At 39.1% G+C, this 21,360-nt stretch overlaps 1 protein-coding gene across 1 annotated transcript in view; it reads left to right on the top strand.

Moving 5' to 3' along the window:
* The first annotated feature begins 4,985 nt into the window (after positions 1-4,985).
* The window catches only part of STK32A (serine/threonine kinase 32A), an 89,957-nt gene continuing 73,582 nt past the window's right edge, over positions 4,986-21,360 (top strand). The window contains exon 1 of the mRNA XM_055332448.1: positions 4,986-5,119. Within this exon, the coding sequence (XP_055188423.1) occupies positions 5,001-5,119 (119 nt within the window). The 5' untranslated portion in view covers positions 4,986-5,000. The remainder of the gene's footprint in view (positions 5,120-21,360) is intronic.

Raw genomic sequence — 21,360 nt, 5'->3', positions numbered from 1 at the left:
TCATCTTCCTCTAAACCTGATGAGATTATTTATTATTTCCATACCCACTTCACAGATGAAGAAACAAAGCATAGAAGTAAACTGCCAAGATTATACAACTATCAATTGTAGGAGCTGGGATGTGAACTCAGGAGATCTGTCTCCAAAGACTCATCTCAGAGGCTGGCACACTTTTCTGTAAAAAGCCAGCTGGTAAATATTACAGATTTTTATATGGTTGTATATTTTTTATCTTGGCTCATAGGCAAAACAACAATGGCTGCAGACCCATTTTGACCTGTGGCCATAAATAATCTGCTGGTTAATATTATACATGTTGATCATAGGTTTAAGTGTACAGAGGATATGCTATTTGATACCCAGCCCCTTTGGTAAATCCTATTCACGTATAATACAAATGGGTTTCTGTTGATAAAATAATCCATAATTCTGACTTCACCTCTTTCTCCTTTTTATCTGAGTCATGAAGTCTCACTGCCTCTTCCATGAGCCTCCCTCCTAACTACTACTCCTGTTGCTGGACACTTAGGAAGGGCCAATAAGTGAGGCCATTATCTCTGATGAAAATAGATGCAGAAATCCTCAACAAAATATTAGCAAACTGAATCCAAGGATATATTTTAAAATTTCATTCACCACAATCAAGTAGGATTTATTCCCTGGATACAAGGGTGGCTCAATATTCACAAATCAATATATATCACATCAATAAGAGAAAGGATAAGAACCATATGATTGCTTCAACAGTTGCAGAACAAACTGACATGATATTGACAAAGTATAATATCAATTCGTGATAAAAACCCTCAACAAAGTAAGTTTACAGGCAACATATCTGAACATAATCAAGAAAAACCCACAGCTAACATTATACTCAATGGGGAAAAACTGAGAACTTCTCCTCTAAGATCAGGAGAAAGACAAAGATGTCCATTCTTACCTCTCTTATTCAATGCAGTACCAGAAATCCTAGCCACAGCAATCAGACAAGAATAAGAAATAAAAGGCATCCAAGGTAAGCAAGAAATAAAACTTTCACTATTTGCAGATGGCATGATGCTATATATAGAAAACCCTGAGGACTCCACCATAAAAACTACTAGAAATGATAATTAAATTTGGTAAGGCCACAGGATACAAAATCAATGTACAGAAATCCATTGCATTTCTATACATTTATAATGAAGCAGCAGAAAGAGATATTGAAAAACAATCCCATTATAATTGCACAAAAAATAATAAAATACCTAGGAATAAACTTAACCAAAGAGATGAGAAAGACACTAATTCAAAGGAATAACATGCACCCCTATGCTTACTGCAACATTATTTGTGATAGCCAAACTATGAAAGCAGCCCAAGAGCCCAATGATAGATGAATGGATAAAGAATATGTGGTGTATATGTATACAATGGATTATTACTCAGCCATATAAAGGAATGAATTATTGCAAGGGACACCTGGGTGGCTCAATGGTTGAGTGTCTGCCTTCAATGCAGGGCACGATCCTGGGGTCCTGGGATTGAGTCCCACATCGGGCTCCCCATAGGGAGCCTGCTTCTGCCTCTGCCTATATCTCTGCCTCTCTGTGTGTATGTCTCATGAATAAATAAAATCTTGAAAAGAAAAAAAAAAGAATGAAATATTGCCCTTTGCAACAACACGGATGGATCTAAAGAGCATAATGTTAAGTGACATAAGTCAGTCAGAGAAAGACAAATACCATATGATTTCACTCATATGTGGAATTTTAGGAATAAAACAAATGAACAAGAGAAAAAAGAGAGAAACAAACCAAGAGACAAAGTCTTAACTTTAGTGAATAAACTGATGGCTACCATGGGAGGAATGGGTGAAATAGACGAAGGGGATGAGCATTAAGTAGGAATTTTGAATCACTAAATTGTACACCTGAAATGAATATAATCCTGTATGGTAACTGCCCAGGAATTAAAAGATAAATAAAGGATGGAATGAGAGGTTTCTTTCTAGCCACTTTTAATCTGTCATTGGCTTTCTCGCCATGCTGATTATTATATTCAGAAGTGATTTTAGACAGTTTGTTATTGAACTGGAGTCTGCTTTCTTTTTTGACTGACTAGAAATACAGGCATAAGTAAGATGCATTCTTTCTAAATAAAGCTTTAGTCCTATTGCTTTTCTGGGACCAGACACTAATTAAGGCAGTTATCCTAGTAGAACTAGCAACCTGCCATCTAATCTTTTATCATTTTCATTAAAGCCTAAAATGGCTTATAAAGAGAGATTAATTATGAAATGGATTAATATCACAAAGGAACTTCATGCTTTCTAGGTACTTGCTGTATGCTTGAAGATTCAAAATGTCGTCACAACGTTCTAGGCTAGGCTACTAGTGGAGAAATCACTGTGTTAATGTTACCAGGTCTGCTCGAGATTAAATCTTGGACTTGCAAATAAATCCTGGTCAATTTTTTGACACCTTTATGGTGCATAATGTAGAACTGTGCCTCCTGTAATAAGTGTGAGGAAATCATTGGTTAGGTTATATCAGTTTGAATGTTAAGAGAAAATTGATAGAAGTGTCTTTCAAGTTATTTTGACTACAACCTGTGAAAAAAAATACCAAAAACTTCTTATCATGATCCAATCCATATCTACCTGCACACATATATAAAACTAACACAGGGTTTCAAAGCAATACTACTCTTACTCTACGTTTGAGACATTTCTAATTAATTTTCTAACCTTTTCTACTTTGTTTAAATTTTGGATACTTCTCATCCCTCCCAATTACTTTTATAACTCCTTAATGGGGAGTTATAGTTGACCCCATTTGGACAACACTTTCTTAGAAGATCCTCATGTTCACACTGCTCATATTTACAAGAAGCAACTGTTTTGAGGTTCCTGGGTATCTTTACAGCTTTGTTTGATTTATTTGCTGAGAAGCAACTATGTGGAAATCACTGTGTGAGGCTCTGTGGGAAGTGTTAAGAGTTTTGCTTTCAACTACCTCAAGCCAGGAATTTTCTGAGTTGCAAGGAAAACCAGGATGAACAAAAGGACCTATTATCTCTGCCCTCATTGAGTTTATAATCTAATAGATTAAAGAAACTCCAACTGCAAGAATTTTGTAAAATAAGTCATTCACTTGACTTCGTTTACTAAATAAACAACTTTATTAGCACTTTCTGGGTAGAAGGTATGTTTTTCTTATCTAGGAGGGTCAGTCTTGTTTCTGTGGGACCAGATCTCTCTGTAATCATCGGTGTTCAGTGATGCTCCTCCTGACTGTCACCTGCGAGAAATCCATCGTTACATGCTCTTAGAGCCCCACGACTTCTCACTTTAACATTCAGTGAGTTTTAATTGTCCATTAATTTATGATTATTTATAAGTGTCTCTCTATATATGGATCCTGTACTAGATTACAGTCTCCATAAAGGCAGAGATTCTATTTTTACTTTGCTATTACTATATTCCCCAGTACTAAGCACCATGATTAATGAATAAGAAGTGTTTAAGAAATATTTTTTGAATGAATGAATGAATGAATATCTTTTTTTTCAATCAGGAAATTTTATTTATTATTTTTTTTCTTTTTTGAATGAATGGACATCTTAAAGTCATCTGGAATCTTGTTTTAAAAAAGGCACTCTGGTTTCACCCAATCTTTATTAATTCATTAGCAACTAAAAAGCAACTGATAATCCTTCACATTGTTCTTTGTTTGTTTTACAGTCAACTTTGACCACTTCGAAATTTTGCGAGCCATTGGGAAAGGCAGTTTTGGGAAGGTGAGAACCAAAATGATTAATCACTAGCAGGGTTATGTAACTCAGGGAATAGCATCATAATGTTCAGATTATTCTGTTCCTGGGACCACAAGGAATGATGATAATTCAGAGAGGATTTTGTAAAATCTTCACTACAGTTTGAGGTGTGTGATGTAATGAACACCTGTTATTCTCAGAATTATTTCAATGTCATGCCTACTTATTCCCACTAGATTTTAAGACTTTCTCTCTACTCTAGAATTTTGGACTCAGTTGTCAATTGTGCCCATACCTTCAATAACTGTTATGCTGTCAATTTAAGACTTAGCTCTTAAAAAAAAAGGACTGTTTATTTATTTGAGAGAGAAAAAGATAGAGCACAGCAAGGAAGGGGGTAGAGGGAGAGGCAGACTCCTTGCTGAGCAGGGATCCCAGTACCCTGGGATCATGACCTGAGTCAAAGGCAGACACTTAACTGACTGAGACACACAGGCGCCCCAACAGTTAACTCTTTTTATGTGCAAAAGAAGCTTCCTGATATCTGTTTTTCCATCAGTTATGCTATGTTTTTATTTTCAAAAATCTACCATGAAAGATCCAGCCTCATTTTTTTTGCAAGAAACTTCTGGATTCAAATCCTAATCATTAGTTTCTTGGTAGTGACATACTTTGAGAACATTTCTTATTTCATATTGAACTTGCATTATAAAATCATCTGCTGTCCATTTTATCAGACATATAGAACCTCTAAAAGAATTTCAAAAACATGGACATCATGTTCAGTGCTATAAGTCCTTTTAGGTCCTATCAACTTTGGTGTAAACAGAAATTGTTCGCACAGTATTGTTCCACTCGGCAGTTTAGCTGCGCCAATACCAATCACTCAAAGCAGAATAAGGATGTCATTTGCTATTGGAAGATTCCTGACAAGAAAGCAGCTATTTTCTCCAAAATGCTGTCTAAACAAAACCCAAGGAGCAAAAAACAGGCTGACTTGTATGAGAAAACAGAGATTTGCAAAGTGACCTGGTACAGGGGAAGAAAATTAAATTTTCTCCTCTGAAATCAGAGCTAAGTGGCAACTTGAGTATCAAAGAATGTGCCAGTAAGGCCTCCAGGCCAGGCTGTTGAATAGGTCTTGTTCTGTCTCCCACAGCCATGGTCCGTTAACTTCCTGACCGCTTTCTCACTCTGGTTTGTGCCATTAGGTCTGCATCGTGCAGAAGAATGATACCAAGAAGATGTATGCAATGAAATACATGAACAAACAAAAGTGTGTGGAGCGCAACGAAGTGAGAAATGTCTTCAAGGAACTCCAGATCATGCAGGGTCTGGAGCATCCTTTCCTGGTTAATTTGTGGTAAGTGGTTTTATGAGATCTCCGAATGGAGACAGTCCTGCTTTCACCCCCAAACACTGTTCCATAAACCCATCTTGATTGCTGGGTGTGCATTTGCAAAATCTTCAGTAGGCTCTTCCTCAAGAGCTTTGGTTTCCCCTTGATTTCTTTGAATTTAAATGAAACAAATTATTGGTTTATTGTCACCAATAAATACTGCTTGGCTGTTTTGTTTTGTTTTGTTTTGTTACGGTTCCCCCTGTTGTTGAAGACAATATATTTTTTTAAAACATTGTAGCTAAACAGGCTGACAAGGAAGTTCAGGTGTCTTGTCATTCGGTAGATACTTTTTCCCCATTAATTGTGGGGTGGCGACGTAGCATACTAAGTAAGTCATCAATGTCTGGTGACAGGTTGATCTTTAGAACTTGTACAAAAAAGCACTTTCTCTCTACAATGACTGGCAGTAGATATCAATTCCTTGCAGCATCCTTCTCGAGCAGCCACGTATGTATATATCTGTGAGTTGGAAAAGAACAGGTGCTACCTTTCTTACCAAATAGCCTTTAACAGAGCTGGAGCTAACTTAGATCAGTGGCTAGACATGAGGTAACTGTGATCTCTTCCCAAAGCCAGGATCATAATCCAAGGTTTAGAAAGTGTCTATTACTCCCTGCTCTTTTCTTATGCGTGTACGTCTGTATGCAGCTCTCATTTTTTTCTACATTTTAATGCATCCATTATATTAAGAGCCTGTTCTTAAAGCTAATTCAGTGTGACCGTTATTTAAATATGCATACCAAGCAGTTTCTACTAGCAAAGGCAAAAAAAAAAAGTCTTTATTCAGAGAATACTAATGGAAAAATAATTGAAATGTCACCGTGTGTTTAGGGACATTTCTCTGGAGGAATGAATGCATAAAACCTGTCTCGCTCCATCTTTAATTAATACAGTTCACTTAATATACAATTTGCTCCAAGACTCTACATCATAGTTGAAAAAATGGTTCTACGTGACTTGGAAATAGGTCCCTTTGGTTCATGCACTACTCAGACACGGTGGAGTCTAATCCTGCCCATGCTCAGTGTATTTATTTATTTTTATTTTTCAAAATATTTTATTTAAATCCAATTTGCCAACATATAGTATAACACCTGGTGCCCATCCCATCAAGTGCCCTCCTTTGTGCCTACCACCCAGTTTTACCCCATCCCCCCAACCTCCTCTCCTTCTACAGCCCTTTGTTTCCCAGAGTTAGGATCCTCTCAGGATCCTCTCTGCCTCTCCCTAATTTTTCCCCACTCAGTTTCCCTCCTTCCCCTTACGGTCTCTTTCACTATTTCTTATAACTCTCAGTGTATATAATCAGTAGCTCAGAGTGGCCCATTCACAGCACTGCCACATAGCGTTCTGTGGACATGGCTCTTTCTTTCCCATTTTTAGCAATCACCAGATTGCCTCCCCCAACCCCCGACAATGACAAGGTGCTCTCAATTCACATTCTCCTTTTGTTCAAAGTTATATTTTCCTTTTTCCAACGTTCAGCCAACTCTCTTCTTTTAAGACCAGGAACCCTTCAGAAGTTTTAGTATGTCCCCCTTTCAGGCCAGTCCCTCATCACTGAATAAGCAAAATGGATCAGTCTGTTCCTATATTTTTTATAAGGTGGGTATTAGGAGACTCAAAGCTGGCCAAAGTTTACTGATTTTGCCATTTGCTAACTTGGTGTCAGGCAACAGTCTGTTCTTCACGCATGCAGACTCCGTGGTAATATGACAAAGAGCCTAGTCTTCCCCTCTTTGCATACTGAACCTCAAAGGGCAGCGGGCACCATTAGTGGTGAGAGAGGAGAAAGAAGAACCCCCACACACACCTTAATTCTAGCACCACATTCAGAACTGAAGACTGGGGGGAGGGGGCCATCCTTCAAGTATAGCAGAAAACTTTCAATCACTCAAATCTTGAGATACAAATCATCAGAAAGCAGATTTATTCCTCCTTACTAAGGCTTTCTGCCTTAGTAAATGCAACATGGGAAATGTAAGTGATTCTCCAACTATTAAGCACCTTGCAGTACTTCTGGAGGTGTGACCTGCGAACAAACTGTATCATTTTTTAAAAAGATTTTATTTATTTATTTGAGAGAGCACTAGCAGTGGGGAAGAGGGAGAGGGACAAGCAGGCTCCCCACTGAGCAGGGAGCCCCCGACATGGGGCTCGATCCCAGGACCCAGAGATCATGACCTGAGCTGAAGGCAGATGTTTAACCGACTGAGCCACCCGACACTCCAGTCTTTATAATCTTTAAGTCATGTGGGTATAAGACAGGGTAATGCATGTAACTTGGGTTGTTTTTGTGAACAAGATGACATAAAGTGCTATGCCCAGCACAGAGTCAGCATTGTATAAATGGGAGTTCTTTTCCTTCCTTACTCCACTAAGGGGTAGCATTCCGAATAATCCGTCTGCAGGGCCACTCTGGGCATCCCAGATACAAATGCCGATGGCACTCAGCCTCAGGACATCACGGATCACATTGTGTGTGTGATGGGAGAGGGATGAGTCTTCAACCCATTCTCTGTAAGAGTATATGTTCATTTTGTTTTCCACCCTCATTCTGCAAATCAAAGAATAAAAATTCCCAAGTTCCCCCATTACCAAGGATTTAATGAGGATTTTGTGTCCTGGGTTTAACTAGATGGATCTTTATATCCCCAAAGCTTCAGGAGCCAGTTTTCTTAAGAAAGCAGCATCTGATTAATAATGTAACACCAAAAAAAAAAAAAATAATGTAACACCAATAGTTTGTAATTCCTGTGTACCTCTTGTGTACTCTATGGTACTGGTAAGCCATGTAGGCCTCTCAGTATTGCTTTCAGTGATCTTCTCATGGATCCTGAAAATGCCTCTAACCACGAGGGATGTGTTCAGATCTGGTTTTCAGGCTGAGGAAAAACAGTTTCTTTTAAGCAGCTTTTACACTAATGCTAAGAAGTTTGTGTGTGTGTGTGTGTGTGTGTGTGTGTGTGGTGTGTAGGTATAAATACATACAGATGTGATCTGTGAAAACTGTGCACATTGTGGTCAACTTGAAGAACAGAAAAATCACACAGAAAAATGAAAATTCTCCAATAATCCTACCTTGAAACAACCACTTCTAACCCATTGGTGTGTACATGCCAGTGAAATGTCTGCATTTGGTTCTCTGCTTTTGATCATGCATTAGCCCCATTCATTCCCCCCTTCATGGATCTCTTTATGGAGTAACACAAACTGTAATTATGGTTGCCAGATAAAATACAGGGTGCCCAGTTAGATTTGAATTGCAGATAAATAACCAATCATTTTTAGTATATGTCCCAAATCATTACCTGCAAATCATTCATTTTTCCAAATTTCTGATGCATCTTGTATTTGTATTTATTAAATTTGGCAACCCTAATCGCAACATAGACCCAGAGTGGGGGGATGTAGTGGCGGCAAGAGTGGATGGAGCCCCTGGTTGACTCCACATTTCCTTCCAGTAACCATGGGAGGCTCCTATTAATCAAATGACACATAAATATATCAACTGAGAAAAGTGCACAAATGACTGAGAGAAGAGTGTGTGTGTGTGTGTGTGTGTGTGTGTGTGTGTGTGTGTGTGTGTCCTAGTCTAGGGCAACAGAGTTAAGGGTGGAAACACATTTTGAATTAAAATTCAACCTTCCCAGCCCCACGGCCCTGACCCCACTCGGGAACACAGCCGTCAGATGTAGGCCACGTTATAAAGCGAAGGCTGCCTGACGGGGCTGGCATCCAGGAAAAGCAAATAAAATCTCGCTGCAAGTCCCTCCCTGAGGGCTGCTCACACAGCCCTGGCAACCCAGAGCCTGCAAACAAATGGGCCCCAGTGCTGCCCAGCAGAGCCCCGTTCCCCAGGTGGCTTTTGTTAATTGAGATTAGGCCTGCAGCTGCACACAGCTCCTGGGGCTCCTCTCTGCCCTCACCCTTGTCTCTTGTTCTGGGCACAGAAGGGGCCTACGTGTGGTTTCAGGAAATTAGGAGACAAGAGCGTCTGTTTTAAGTGGAAAGGTCCACCTGTATCGGGGCTGTGAAAAGGGGGTCCTATCAGATAGCTGAATGCAGCCAAACAAATAGGCCCCCTGGACTCAACCTCCATTATTCCTGACTTAGCACCAGTGTTTCATCACAGAATCATAAGTTGTGAGAATTCAAGGTAGCCTTCAGAGCCACAGAATCAGAATGAGCCTTCCCTGTCAATGGGAATTTGTTACTTAAGAGTTTCACCTATGTTGTCTCATTTACACATCCTAAAACTTTAGGTTGATAGGGATTAATTAGTCCCATTTTACACCAGAGAAACTGAGGCTCAGAGAGGTTGAGTGATTTTCCCAGAGCTCCACAGCCAGGAACTGGCCACACCAGGACTCAAACCCAGGAATTCTGGCTTCAAAAACCCTGCATTTCCTGCTACACTATACCATCCCCTATGGACTTCTCGTAGGATGTCCATATATAAAGGAAATGTAATTTATTTTCTTTATTATGTGTCTCTTATTTATGTGTCTCTCACATCCCACAAAAATACAAACTCCCTGAGGCAGGTATGTTTGTGGATTTTGTTCGCTGCTCCTACAATAATGCCTCACACACACAGTAAGTGTTCAACAAATCTCTGCTGAATGAATGAATGAATGAATGAATGATGGAGTTAGTGATGGCTCCAGGCTTCTAGTTTTTGCTCTTTTCCCATTATACCAGAGCCACTTCCTGCACACTCACACACATCCCCGCATTCCATCAGGCCCACCTCAGGTTCTTGGCAGGCCCTGGAGTCAGAGGGATGTGAATTTGAATCCTTGCTCCACTACTTGGTAACTGTGTGAACTGACCCAAGTTACATTGTGTATTTTGTTTGGTTTCCTCCTCCACAACTGGAGATACTAGCAGTATCTAGCAGTATCCAGGGCAGAAGGCATGGCTATGACTAAGGATATGTTTATAAAGCACCTCACACATAGTAGGTGCTTTATCAATGAGGACTTGAAACAAAAACTCAGTGAGGCCCCACCCCAAATGGAACGTCCCCTCCACCCCCAGAGCAGATTATTGAGTAGACACGTGCCCCTGCATGTAAGCAGGCCCAGCTATTAGAAAGTCTTCGGGTTTGTGCTAAATTTTTAAAAAGTAAATTTTTTAAAAAATATAAAATATATATTTTTGGATAAAATATGGAAATGCAGACATTCTAAGGAAAATGATAAATACTCATATTACCTTATGCAGAAATAGCTGCTGTATTAGATTCCTATTGCTTCTGGATCAAATTACCATAAGCTTAGGAGTCTCAATTCGAACTGGAGTACTTGGGGTTAAGGCTATTTTCATAATGTAATTAACATGTTACATCCTTTTGTCCTGCCTTTCCCTTTGTCCTGCAAGTTCACTGACAGAAGGAATCAGAACAATGATGAGCTGTGGGCTGCAGAGTTGCCTGAGAATGCAGCATGTGGGACACTTTGGGAGCGCCTGAAATACTCTCCTTACTGCCCTGCTGCCTGTATCAGGGCATAGATTTGTAAACATTCATTAGTTCTAAGCTTAATATCTGTGCATTTCACTGTAAATACATTTTACCTGTTTCATAGTGAAAGAATATGAAACAACTTAAAAACCACGACTCAGTATCATACAATTCTGGGGGGCAGAAGGGCAAAGTCAGTCTCATTAGGCTGAAATGAAGCTGTCTGCCGGGCGATGTTCCTTCTGGAGGTCTAGGGAAGAATGTTCTCTGGCCTTCTCCGGCTTCTTGAGGCTGCCTGCACTCCTGAGCTCAAGGCACCTTTCCCTTCCTTCAAGGCCAGCCACACAGCTTCTTTCAACCTCTCTCTCACTTTGATTCTCTGCCTCTCTCGTCCACCTTTGAAGGACCCATCTGATTACATTGGGCCTCCCTCTTGACCAAATTCTCGCCAGGCTCTCCTGAACCATTTTCTTTCTTTCTTTCTTTCTTTCTTTCTTTCTTTCTTTCTTTTTTTAAGATTTTATTTATTTATTCATGAGAGCCACAGAGAGAGAGAGGCAGAGACACAGGCAGAGGGAGAAGCAGGCTCCATGCAGGGAGCCCGGTGTGGGACTCAATTCTGAGACTCCAGGACCGCGCACTGGGCCGAAGGCAGGCACTAAACTGCTGAGCCATCCAGGGATCCCCCTGAACCATCTTCTTGACTAGACCCTAACCTTGGTCTACAAAGACTTGAACAAAATGCTAACATCGTGTCTAACAGCTCAGGGCCACATCCCTAGGACATCAGCTCCCCTTAAACTGCCTGCCTGAGAAAGTGCACAGCTGTCAAAAGGATTTACTGATTGTTCCAGCCAACACTTGAAGACAGGGCCCATCTCCCAGCCTCTCAGGGAGGGGAGGGGGCTAACTTTGGTAAAGTGCCAGTTAACAAACCAGACGCATTTCACGTAGGCCAGCCACGTTCTCAGCTCTTTGTAACTTCCACTCCGCTGCTTTCCCCTCTCCATCCTCTCATCCTCCCTGCCAATCACTTCTGTGCACATCAAACTGGAGCTTAGTTCACACTGAAATTCCTATTGTAATAGTATAGCACTGACTAAACTCTGCTCTTCTTGCTTTAGTGTCCAACTGTGTTATCTTAGGAAGAGACATGATCAAGTGAAGGATCTTTGGAAGGGAGGTTATCCTGAATTATCCAGTGCCATCACTGGAAGATGTCCTTGGGGATGACCCTGATGAGCTTGGATAAGTGGAGAATAAGGGACAGCAGTCCCTGAAGAACTTAGTAGAGGACAGTGTTAATTGTGTGGCCTGTACATAGTAATGGCTGCATACATGGTTGTTGACTGACTCATTGATGGACTAGTAGGAAACTGAGTCTGTAACACAGACATTGCCTTACTCATTTCCTCATCAATATTACAAAGGACTCCTTTATGGCAAACCACACAAGAAGCTATTAAAAAAGAACTGCTTTTGGGGCAGCCCAGGTGGCTCAGCGGTTTAGCGCCACCTTCAGCCCAGGGCCTGATCCTGGAGTCCATGGATCAAGTCCCACATCAGGCTCCCTGCATGGAGCCTGCTTCTCCCTCTGCCTGTGTCTCTGCCTCTCTCTCTCTCTGTCTCTCATGAATAAATAAATTTTTTAAAGTCTTAATTAAAAAAAAGAACTTCTTTGGGAGGACGTAGAGTAACTTAGAGCCTCATACCTAAAGCTGAAGAAACAGGTCTCGAGAAAGCATGGGACAAAGGCAGTTCTGGGAATCTCGGTAGCAGAAACTAATGGACAGGTACTGAAGGCTGTCTCCACTGGATGAATCAGGTCCAACCAATTTTCCAACCTTTTGTCACCCACTCAAGGTTCAAAGTCCTGGGAGAGAGTCCAACTGGCCTTGCTCAGAAAACATGCCTGCCTCTTGGCTAGAAGAAAGAGCAAAATAACTAATGACTCCCAGACTGTTGACCTGAGCCACAGGGTGAATGATTGTGTCATTCACTAAGATGGGGAGATCTGAGAAGGATCAGACTCATTGTAAAAGTCAAGAAATCTCTTTTAGCTGTAACAACATGTGAGCTGCCTCTTAGTCATCTGAATAGAGCTGCTGCATAGGTGGGAAGTCTAAAGCTCAAAAGAGAAATCCAGGGTCCAAGGAGAAGTCCACAAAACACAATGCAGGAAACATTGGCTTGTAGGTGCTATTTCAGCCAGGGGCTTGAAGGGAACATCTCTGGAGAGAAGTGAAATAGGAGAAAAGGACCAAGGATTAAAGACCTAGAGCACCATTATAGTTCTGATAGAGGAGGAAGTTTCAGGATGCTCGACAAAGCAGCAACAGCCTGGAAGCTAGCCTACAAGCTAGGGGTGAGCCAGGCAAGAGTGGAAGCCTAGAATCTAGAGGCTGTTTCACAAAGAAAAGAGTGCAGACCATGGCAAGTGCTCTGGAGAGGTCAGGAATAAGGAGACAACTGACTTCAGACTTACAAAGATGCACCCACTGTGACCTTAATAAGAGCCAAGTCCAGGGGCATCTGGGTGGCTCAGCAGTTGAGCATCTGCTTTCAGCTCATGATCCCTGAGTCCTGGGATCGGGTCCCACTTCAGGCTCCCCACAGGGAACCTGCTTCTCCCTCTGCCTGTGTCTCTGCCTCTCTCTCTGTGTGTGTGTCTTATGAATAAATAAATAAAATCTTAAAAAAAAAGGCCAAGTCCAAATGATAGGACAAAGGATCAAAGGCAATGGCTTGATGAAAACACAGGAAGTGAGTGGTGTTATTTTGGAGGGTGGTGTGCAAAGCAGCTTTGTTGTGTTTTGAGACTCAGCCATATTGTCACAGGTGGCAAATCCTACATTGTCATTTCTCTATCATATTCCATTGTATGAATATCCCATGAGTTATTTACACATCTTACTACTGGTGGATATTTGGGTTGTTTCCAGCATGAGACTTTTACGAAGAGTCCTGCTATTAACATTCTTGTTTCTATCTTCTGGGAAGCAGAAGCACACGTATCTTGGGATGCAAACCTAGGAATTAAATCATTAAATTCTAGGATTTATGTGGGTTTAGCTGGCATACAGTTTTCCACAGGAGTTGTGCCAGTTTATGCTCACATCAGCAACGTCTAAGAATTTAGGTTACTGGAAAACCTCACCAACATTGGGTATTGCCAGTTTCTTTACATAGAGGCATTCCAGTAAATGTATAATGGCTTCTCATTTGGGTTTTAGTTTGAATTTCCCTGGTGACTCAAGAGGTGGGACGCATTTTCATATGATTCCCGGCCCTTTGGAATCTTCTTTTATGAAGTGCTTGAGTCTTGCACATCTTTCTATTGGTTGTCTTTTTCTTTCCCACTGGTCCAGTTTTAAATATAAATAATTTGCCCGATCTGTGACTTACGTCTACACTCCAGAAGGATATGATTTTTTTTTGGAAAAAAACTCAAAAAGCTGGAATTTAAGTGTGGTATAGTTTATTCATCTTTTCCCTTATGGGTAGCACCTTCTGTGTCTGGTTAGGAAATCTTAGCCCATACCAAGGTGAAGATATTCCACCCTGTTTCCTAGTAGCATTGCTGTTTTAGCTTTGACATGGAGAGCTGTAATCCAGGGTCAAGATTCATTTTCCCCATATAGAAATTGAATTAGCCCAACACCATTCACTGAAAAGTTTCTCCTTTTCTTATTGCACTGCAGTAACACATTTGCTGATAGTCTTGCCACCAAATACATGTGATTTGCAGACTTTGTTCTATTGATCTGCTTGTGTGCATTTACACATGTATCATGCTACTTTAATTTACTGCAGCTTTCTACTGGTAGCAGAATTCAGTAACATAATTCTTCTGGATTATCTTGACTGTAGTGGGCCCTTTGCAATTCCATACAAATTTCACAATCAGCTTGTCAACTTATATTTTAAAGCTGCTGGTATTTGTTTTTTTTTTTTAAAAAAAGATTTATTTATTTAAGAGGGAGAGCATGAGAGAGAGTATGTGCGTGAGCAGGGAAGAGAGACAGAGGGAGAGAGAAGCAGACTCTCCTCTGAGCAGGGAGGGACCTGATGTGGGACTCAATTCCAGGATCCAGAGATCCTGACCTGAACTGAAGGCAGATGCTTAACCTACTAAGCCACCTAGGTGCCCTAAAGTTGCTGGTATTTATAGTGGCCTACAGTGTAACTAATTCAGGGAGAATTAAGGCCTTTTTAAAATAGTCAACCTTCCAATTTATGAAACCTTCCTATATATATATATATATATATATATATATATATATAGGTTTCACTTTTTAGTGTAGAGATCTAGCATATCTGTATTTAGATTTATTCCTAGGTATTTAATGTTTTTAATATGATGACAAATGGTAATTACTTATCCAAATTTTTTTCTCCAGTAGTTTGTTGCTTGTTGAGGAAAATACAGTTGATTTTTAATATTGACTTTGTGTCCAGTGAACCTGCCAAACTCTCTGATTAATTCTACTTGTTGGCCTTATTATTGTGGTAATAAGGAAGTTCTCTTTCAGCCCTGGTTTGCTGGAAATTTTTATTATGAATGGGTATTATATTTTGTCAAATGCATTTTTTTACTGAGATAATTTCTATTATGTAGTGAAGTAAATTAATGGATTTGCAGATTTTATAATGAGCTTCTTAAAATCAACCCTGCTTGGTCATGTTCTATGAAAATAAATGCTGGTTGGTTATGTTCTATTACCTTTTTGTACATATTATCAGATACTATAATATAGAATTTGAACATTTATTTTATGTATTTTCTTATTTATAAACTGTCATTTAATTTATATTCTTATTTATATATTATTTATTGATACTGTTATTGAATATATTAACTTTTAATTATGAAATATATAGATAGATAGATAGATAGATAGATAGATAGATAGATAGAGTGCGTACACAAGTTTGAGTGCAAGGAGTAGGAGCCCATTGAGAAGAATCAGTAATGTAGGATAGCATGGGGAGGATTGCCAGAGTGAGCCCCTGAAAATGGCAAATGGCTGTGAATGGGGGCTCAGATAATGAGCTGGCCTCAGGTGGAAGCAGCGCACTGCTTTCACTGTGCTGGGAGATAAGGCAGCATATGTAAGTGCACAGATTTGTAAGGTGGTGGATCTCTTGGCGGGCAGATGAAGGAGTCTCGTTCAATCCCACTGTGATACATGAGGTCATCCACCGAGAATGAGGAACTGGGCAGAGAAGCTGCTGGGTGAATGAATGTGTGAAACTAATAGAGAATTAGAACAGGATTTTCTAAGTATCTAAGTGAGACCAGTGGTTATAAATTTAAAGTGAATCCCATCAGCACAGCTTTGCATTTTTTCTCCTGAGAGTGCACGTTATAGATGTTAATTTGTTGTGTTTTGATACAGGTTTGTTTAATCAGGATTGGGGTGTAGTTGGGGGAGGTATCCTCACTATAACACAGCTTAATGAACTGAAAAGTAGATTTTCGGGATGTAGGCTCCAGAGATAGATTGCTGGGGAAAACTTAAGAAAATCGTGCATATGTGGAGTCATTTTTCTAGACAGCTAATCTTTTTGAGGACTTATTTTTAAGGTGGCATGCTAAAATATTACATATATTATCTTATATATCTTTAAATACTAGATGCTTGAAGATAGGAATTAGTATTTGCCCCATTGTAAAGATGAGTAAGGTGAAGATGAGAGATTTGAGTCCTTGCCCAAACCACAAACCAGAAAGTGATGGTAAATCTGGGTTCCAAATCCCATTCCCCGAATTCTCTAAGACCTTCGGTGTTAATGTATATTTTATTAGAATGTTGTTTCTATATGCATCACTACTTCTAAAGCTCTAAAACCAAAAACTTTTAAAAATTATGTGCACCTGCAAATCAATAAAAAAATTTAAAGAGCCATTCAATATGACCAATGATAGCGTTGTAGTGGAACCAAATTGCTAATTTTAACAGAATAACATAAGTCCTTCCCTGCTTCCCTGGAAGAGTTCCAACCACTGGATATCAGAAATAGATATGGACAAAAGAGCCCCATGAGATCAGGGTCAAGGCAGAAAGATCAAAACATGTCTGAAGACACCGTTGGGCTGGTTAGACTCTAAACGCTAGTCAGGTGAAGAAAGTGGGAAGCATTACAGATGGAGAGGTTAAAAGGGGGGATGAAAGACACAGGGAAGACTCTTTGCTGAGTAGGAGTGCTGGGAAGCGCTCCCCTTACCCTGGAATTCTGAGACTTAGGGAACCTGCTCAGTAATGAAACACTGATTTTCTGGCTAGACAGGAAGAGGGTAGACCATACCCTGTCTCTCTACTTCATCCCCTCTGGAGAAACAGCCAATCAAACTGTGTGACTCAGCACCTCCTGGCCTTCTCAGCACCCTTGGGGCCTCCCCAGCCACTTTCTGGATCACAAGTGGCCACTTGCCCTCCCTTTAATAACCCAAAGTCATCCCACTTGACTGTCTCTCTGCAAGTGGTCTCCAATTCCCATGATGTGCAAAAAGTTTTCACTTCTAACACTTTTTTCCTCTGGACCCCTGATAAATCGGGTAAGAGTTTGATTTAATTGTTCCTCATTATCATCTGAGCTTGTGTCTTGGCTTTTCCTTTTATGTAAGTAGCAAGATGGTGTTATTCCCCTTGTCTGCTTACTGGCTCTGTTATTCTCCTGAGATAACTGTCTCAGGAGATTCTGTAGAAAATAATAATGGTCAAAATTTCCCGAGAGAAGCTTCATAAATAACATCTCCAGAGCCAGTACTGGCAGATCACAAAATTGCATTCAAATCTGTCCAGAGAAAGGTCAGGGCTTGAGGAAAATCAAGTACTGCATCAGAACATCAGGAAAATTGTCTGCAAGCTGTTATGTGTGATTTTTAAAAATCACCCACAATCTTTTTCATTGTGTAGATTTTAGATTTTTGCTCATTTTATTGGAGGCTGTAGTCGGTGATTGGAAGCAGGCAGGTATGTGTGTTACATTGTCTGAGGCTTTCCTGGCCCCTCCCCCATCCTCCTTAGCACCCTCTCACACTCTAACCCCACCCCCACCCCCACAATATATAAAGGACTCCTACAATTCAATAATAAAAAAGAGAAATAACTCAATTTAAAAATGGACAAAGGGTCTAAAGAGATATTTTTCCAAAGAAGATAAACAAATGGTCAATAAACCCATGAAAGAGTGTTTAACATCACTAAGCACTAAGGAAACATAAATTAAGACCAAAATGATATACTGCTTCACACTGATTGGAAAGGCCACTATTTTTTTTAATGGAAAATAAAAGGTATTGGTAAGGTTGTGAAGAAAATGGAAGCACTGTGCATTGCTGTAATGTAAAATGGTGAAGCCACTGTGGAAAACATTCTGGTGGTTCCTCAGAAAGTTAAATGTACAATTACCATGTGATCCAGGAATTCCACTTCTAAGCACATTCTAAAATAATTGAAAGCAGGGACTGAAACAGATACTTGTACACCAGTGTTCATAACAGCATTATTACAACAATCAAAAGGTAGAAACAAGTCATATGTCCATCAAAGGATGAATGGATCAACAAAATGTGGCATATGCATACACTGCAATCTCATTTAGCCCAAAACAGAATGAAATTCTGGCACATGCTACAGCATGAATGAACCTAGAAAACATTATGCTAAGTGAGATAAACCAAATGGACAAACATGATATGATCGCACTTAACATGAGGTGCCTAGAATACACAAATTCAGAGAGACAGAAAATAGAGATTGTGGGGAGAAGGAAGAATGAGGAGTTATTTAACCGGTACAGTGTCTGTTTGGGATGAGGAAAAAGTTCTGAAAGTACATAGTGGTGATGTTTGCATAACATTGTCAATGCATTTAATGCCACTGAATTGTACACTTAAAGTGGTTAAAATAATAAATTTTATACTATATATTTTATCACAATAAAAATCTTTTTAAAGAAGTTACAAGTGAAATGGAGGGATTACAAGAAACAGAGATAGCTCAACTTTTCTCAGTATACCTTGTTTTGCAGATTCCACTTTTAGCCTCAGTATATATCCGGTTTGTGGCATAACCACACAGAAATGTGCTATTCCAAGCAACTTTCAAGCAGTAACTTTACTGTACACCATTGGTGAAACATACCTCAATGACAAAAAAGGATAGCAAAAATATCTTAAAAATATCTTAAAATGTTTGTAGTAATGGTGTTGTCAGAGAGTGTTCATGTTGCTATTCTGAGAGTGTTTTTTATATATGATGGGATAAAGCAAACAGAATGAAGGATTATTTGGTGAAACCTCCTTGAGAGACCTCAAAATCCTTGAGAACCAGGATTTTCAGTAAGGGAGAGAGGAATTACTGGTATTATAATGAGAAAATTAAGAATTTCCATTGTCTTGAGTGTCAATAGGAAAGTATCATTATGATCTTCCAATGGACTTACCTTACGTTACATTTGTATGCACCTGTACATATTATACCTATGCCTATACCAAATATCTACATCTGTGCCCAGCGTTCACCACTAAAAAGACCTAGTAACAATGACAACCCATTTTCAAGGAACACTTCTATCATTCAAATAGCTTGGAGGAGGAATTGTACAAGATAGGAGTATTTTTTCTTATCAGAAGATCAAAAAGCTATCAAAGCCTACTAGGGTCACATCAAAATAACACATGATCCAACTTGACTATGTTTCTGTTGGCCAAAGAATGGACATAATGAATGAAACATCAATAAGTGTGGTAATATCAAACCTGTGAGCTTATTACATCTAAAAAATAAACAAAATTTGTTGCTTGCTTTGGGAGGCTTCTGTGAAACCAAGTCATTTTGAAAAATGATAAATAAAAGAAAGATGTAAGCATTGGTTTTACCTTTCTAATGTGAATTCTACCTCAGAGTAACCAAATAACTGGTCAGAGGCAATTTTATTTTATGTAAAAGTACTCCAGATAAACTATAAAGAAGAGATGATAGAATTCATATATCACAACCCCTAAGGAATTCTTGGAGATAGCCATTCCAGAGATTAATAGCTGATAACACCTTGAAAACATAAACTTCTTAATTATATACCCTCTGATCAGAGCATACGACGCCATTTATAAAAAGGTCTTGCCCCTTCAAAATCAAACCTGAGGGATTCCCTGAGTGGCTCAGCAGTTTAGCGCCTTCCTTCAGCCCAGGGTGTGATCCTGGAGACCCGGGATCGAGTCCCTGCATGGAGCCTGCTTCTCCCTCTGCCTATGTCTCTGCCTTTCTCTCTCTCTCTCTTTCTCTCATAAATAAAATAAAATATTAAAAAAATCAAACCTGAGCAAATTGTGAAATCTAACCACCAATTTTCATGAAGTACAGAAAGTTGTAGAACATGTAGAAAGACATAACAGAAATGCAGTCAGAAAAATTTAGACTACAGAAATGCTACAGCAAAAATGAATTTTTTTTTTCAATAAAAAAGTACTAGGAGCCAGTCAGGGAAGCAATAGAATAGATTTGAAGACACATAAACTAAGGACAAAGTATGGTCCTTGTTTGAATCCATTTATAGGACCTAAATAATTCTATAAAAGTTTTTTTAAGTAACATTTCTAGAACAATTAGAGAATGTTAACCTTGAATATTTGATAAAAACTACTAGTCATTTTATATAGGAGCTGATGCAAATGGGTTAGTCTTTTTCCTGATGAGATGACATCAATCATTTTTTCCTTTTTTCCCCTTTTTTAATTGAAATGTATTTGGCATATAACGTTGTACAAATTTTAAGGTGTACAACATATTAATTTGATACATTTGTAGGTAATAATATGATTACCATTATAGCGATAATTAGCACCCCTATCTTGTTGTGTAATGATCCTTTCTTTTTCATGGTTAAAATCACTACCTTCTAGTCTCTTAGCAAATTTGATGACTATAATATTGTTGTCTATATCCACTTGCACTAGATGTCTAGGGCTTTTTTACTACTTGTTGCAAGGAAACAATATATATTGGACATATCAGGGTAGAAAAATATTTTTGTTATATTTGTTAGGCCTTTCAAATATAACAATATAATTTAAAAATAAAAGGTAAAGTAAATGTAAAATACAGCATAAATGAAAATAAAATAACTTATCACCATTTAGATAGCTGGTTATCATATTTTCAGGAAATGTTATGCATATACCAGCATATGCATGTAATATCTTTATTTTCCTTTTGTGGTTATGTGTATATATATCCTTTTGAAACTATATATATATATATATATATATATATATATATATATATATATATTTGGATTTATTTCAGAGAGAGAGAGAGAGCATGGGGTGAGGGGAGGGAAAGAGGGAGAGGGAGAGAGAGAATCTCAAGCAGACCCCCTGCTAAGCACAGAGCCTGTTAGTGGGGCTCCATCTCACCACCCTGAGATCAGGACCTGAGCCAAAACCAACAGTCAGATGCTTAACTGACTGAACCACCCAGGTGCCCCTGAAATATATCCTTTTTATGTACCCTAAGCATCTACCCTATAATGCATATTATAACACTGTTCTTTCCCTCACCTTGTCTTCAGAATATAATATCTGAGAAAACTTTTATTATTTCAGAATGTAGATCTGCCTCATTTTTTTAATTGTACTATGAATTTACTGTAATTTATTCACATGCTTCCCTATTGCATGTAAACTGTTTTTATTTTATATGATATAATGAGTATTCTCATAAGTACA

This window comes from Nyctereutes procyonoides, unplaced genomic scaffold (genome assembly GCF_905146905.1).
Source record: "Nyctereutes procyonoides isolate TBG_1078 unplaced genomic scaffold, NYPRO_anot_genome, whole genome shotgun sequence".
NCBI classification, from domain to species: Eukaryota; Metazoa; Chordata; class Mammalia; order Carnivora; family Canidae; genus Nyctereutes; species Nyctereutes procyonoides.
The sequence above is the reverse complement of the archived record's forward strand: the minus strand, read 5'-3'. Positions and strand labels throughout refer to the sequence as shown.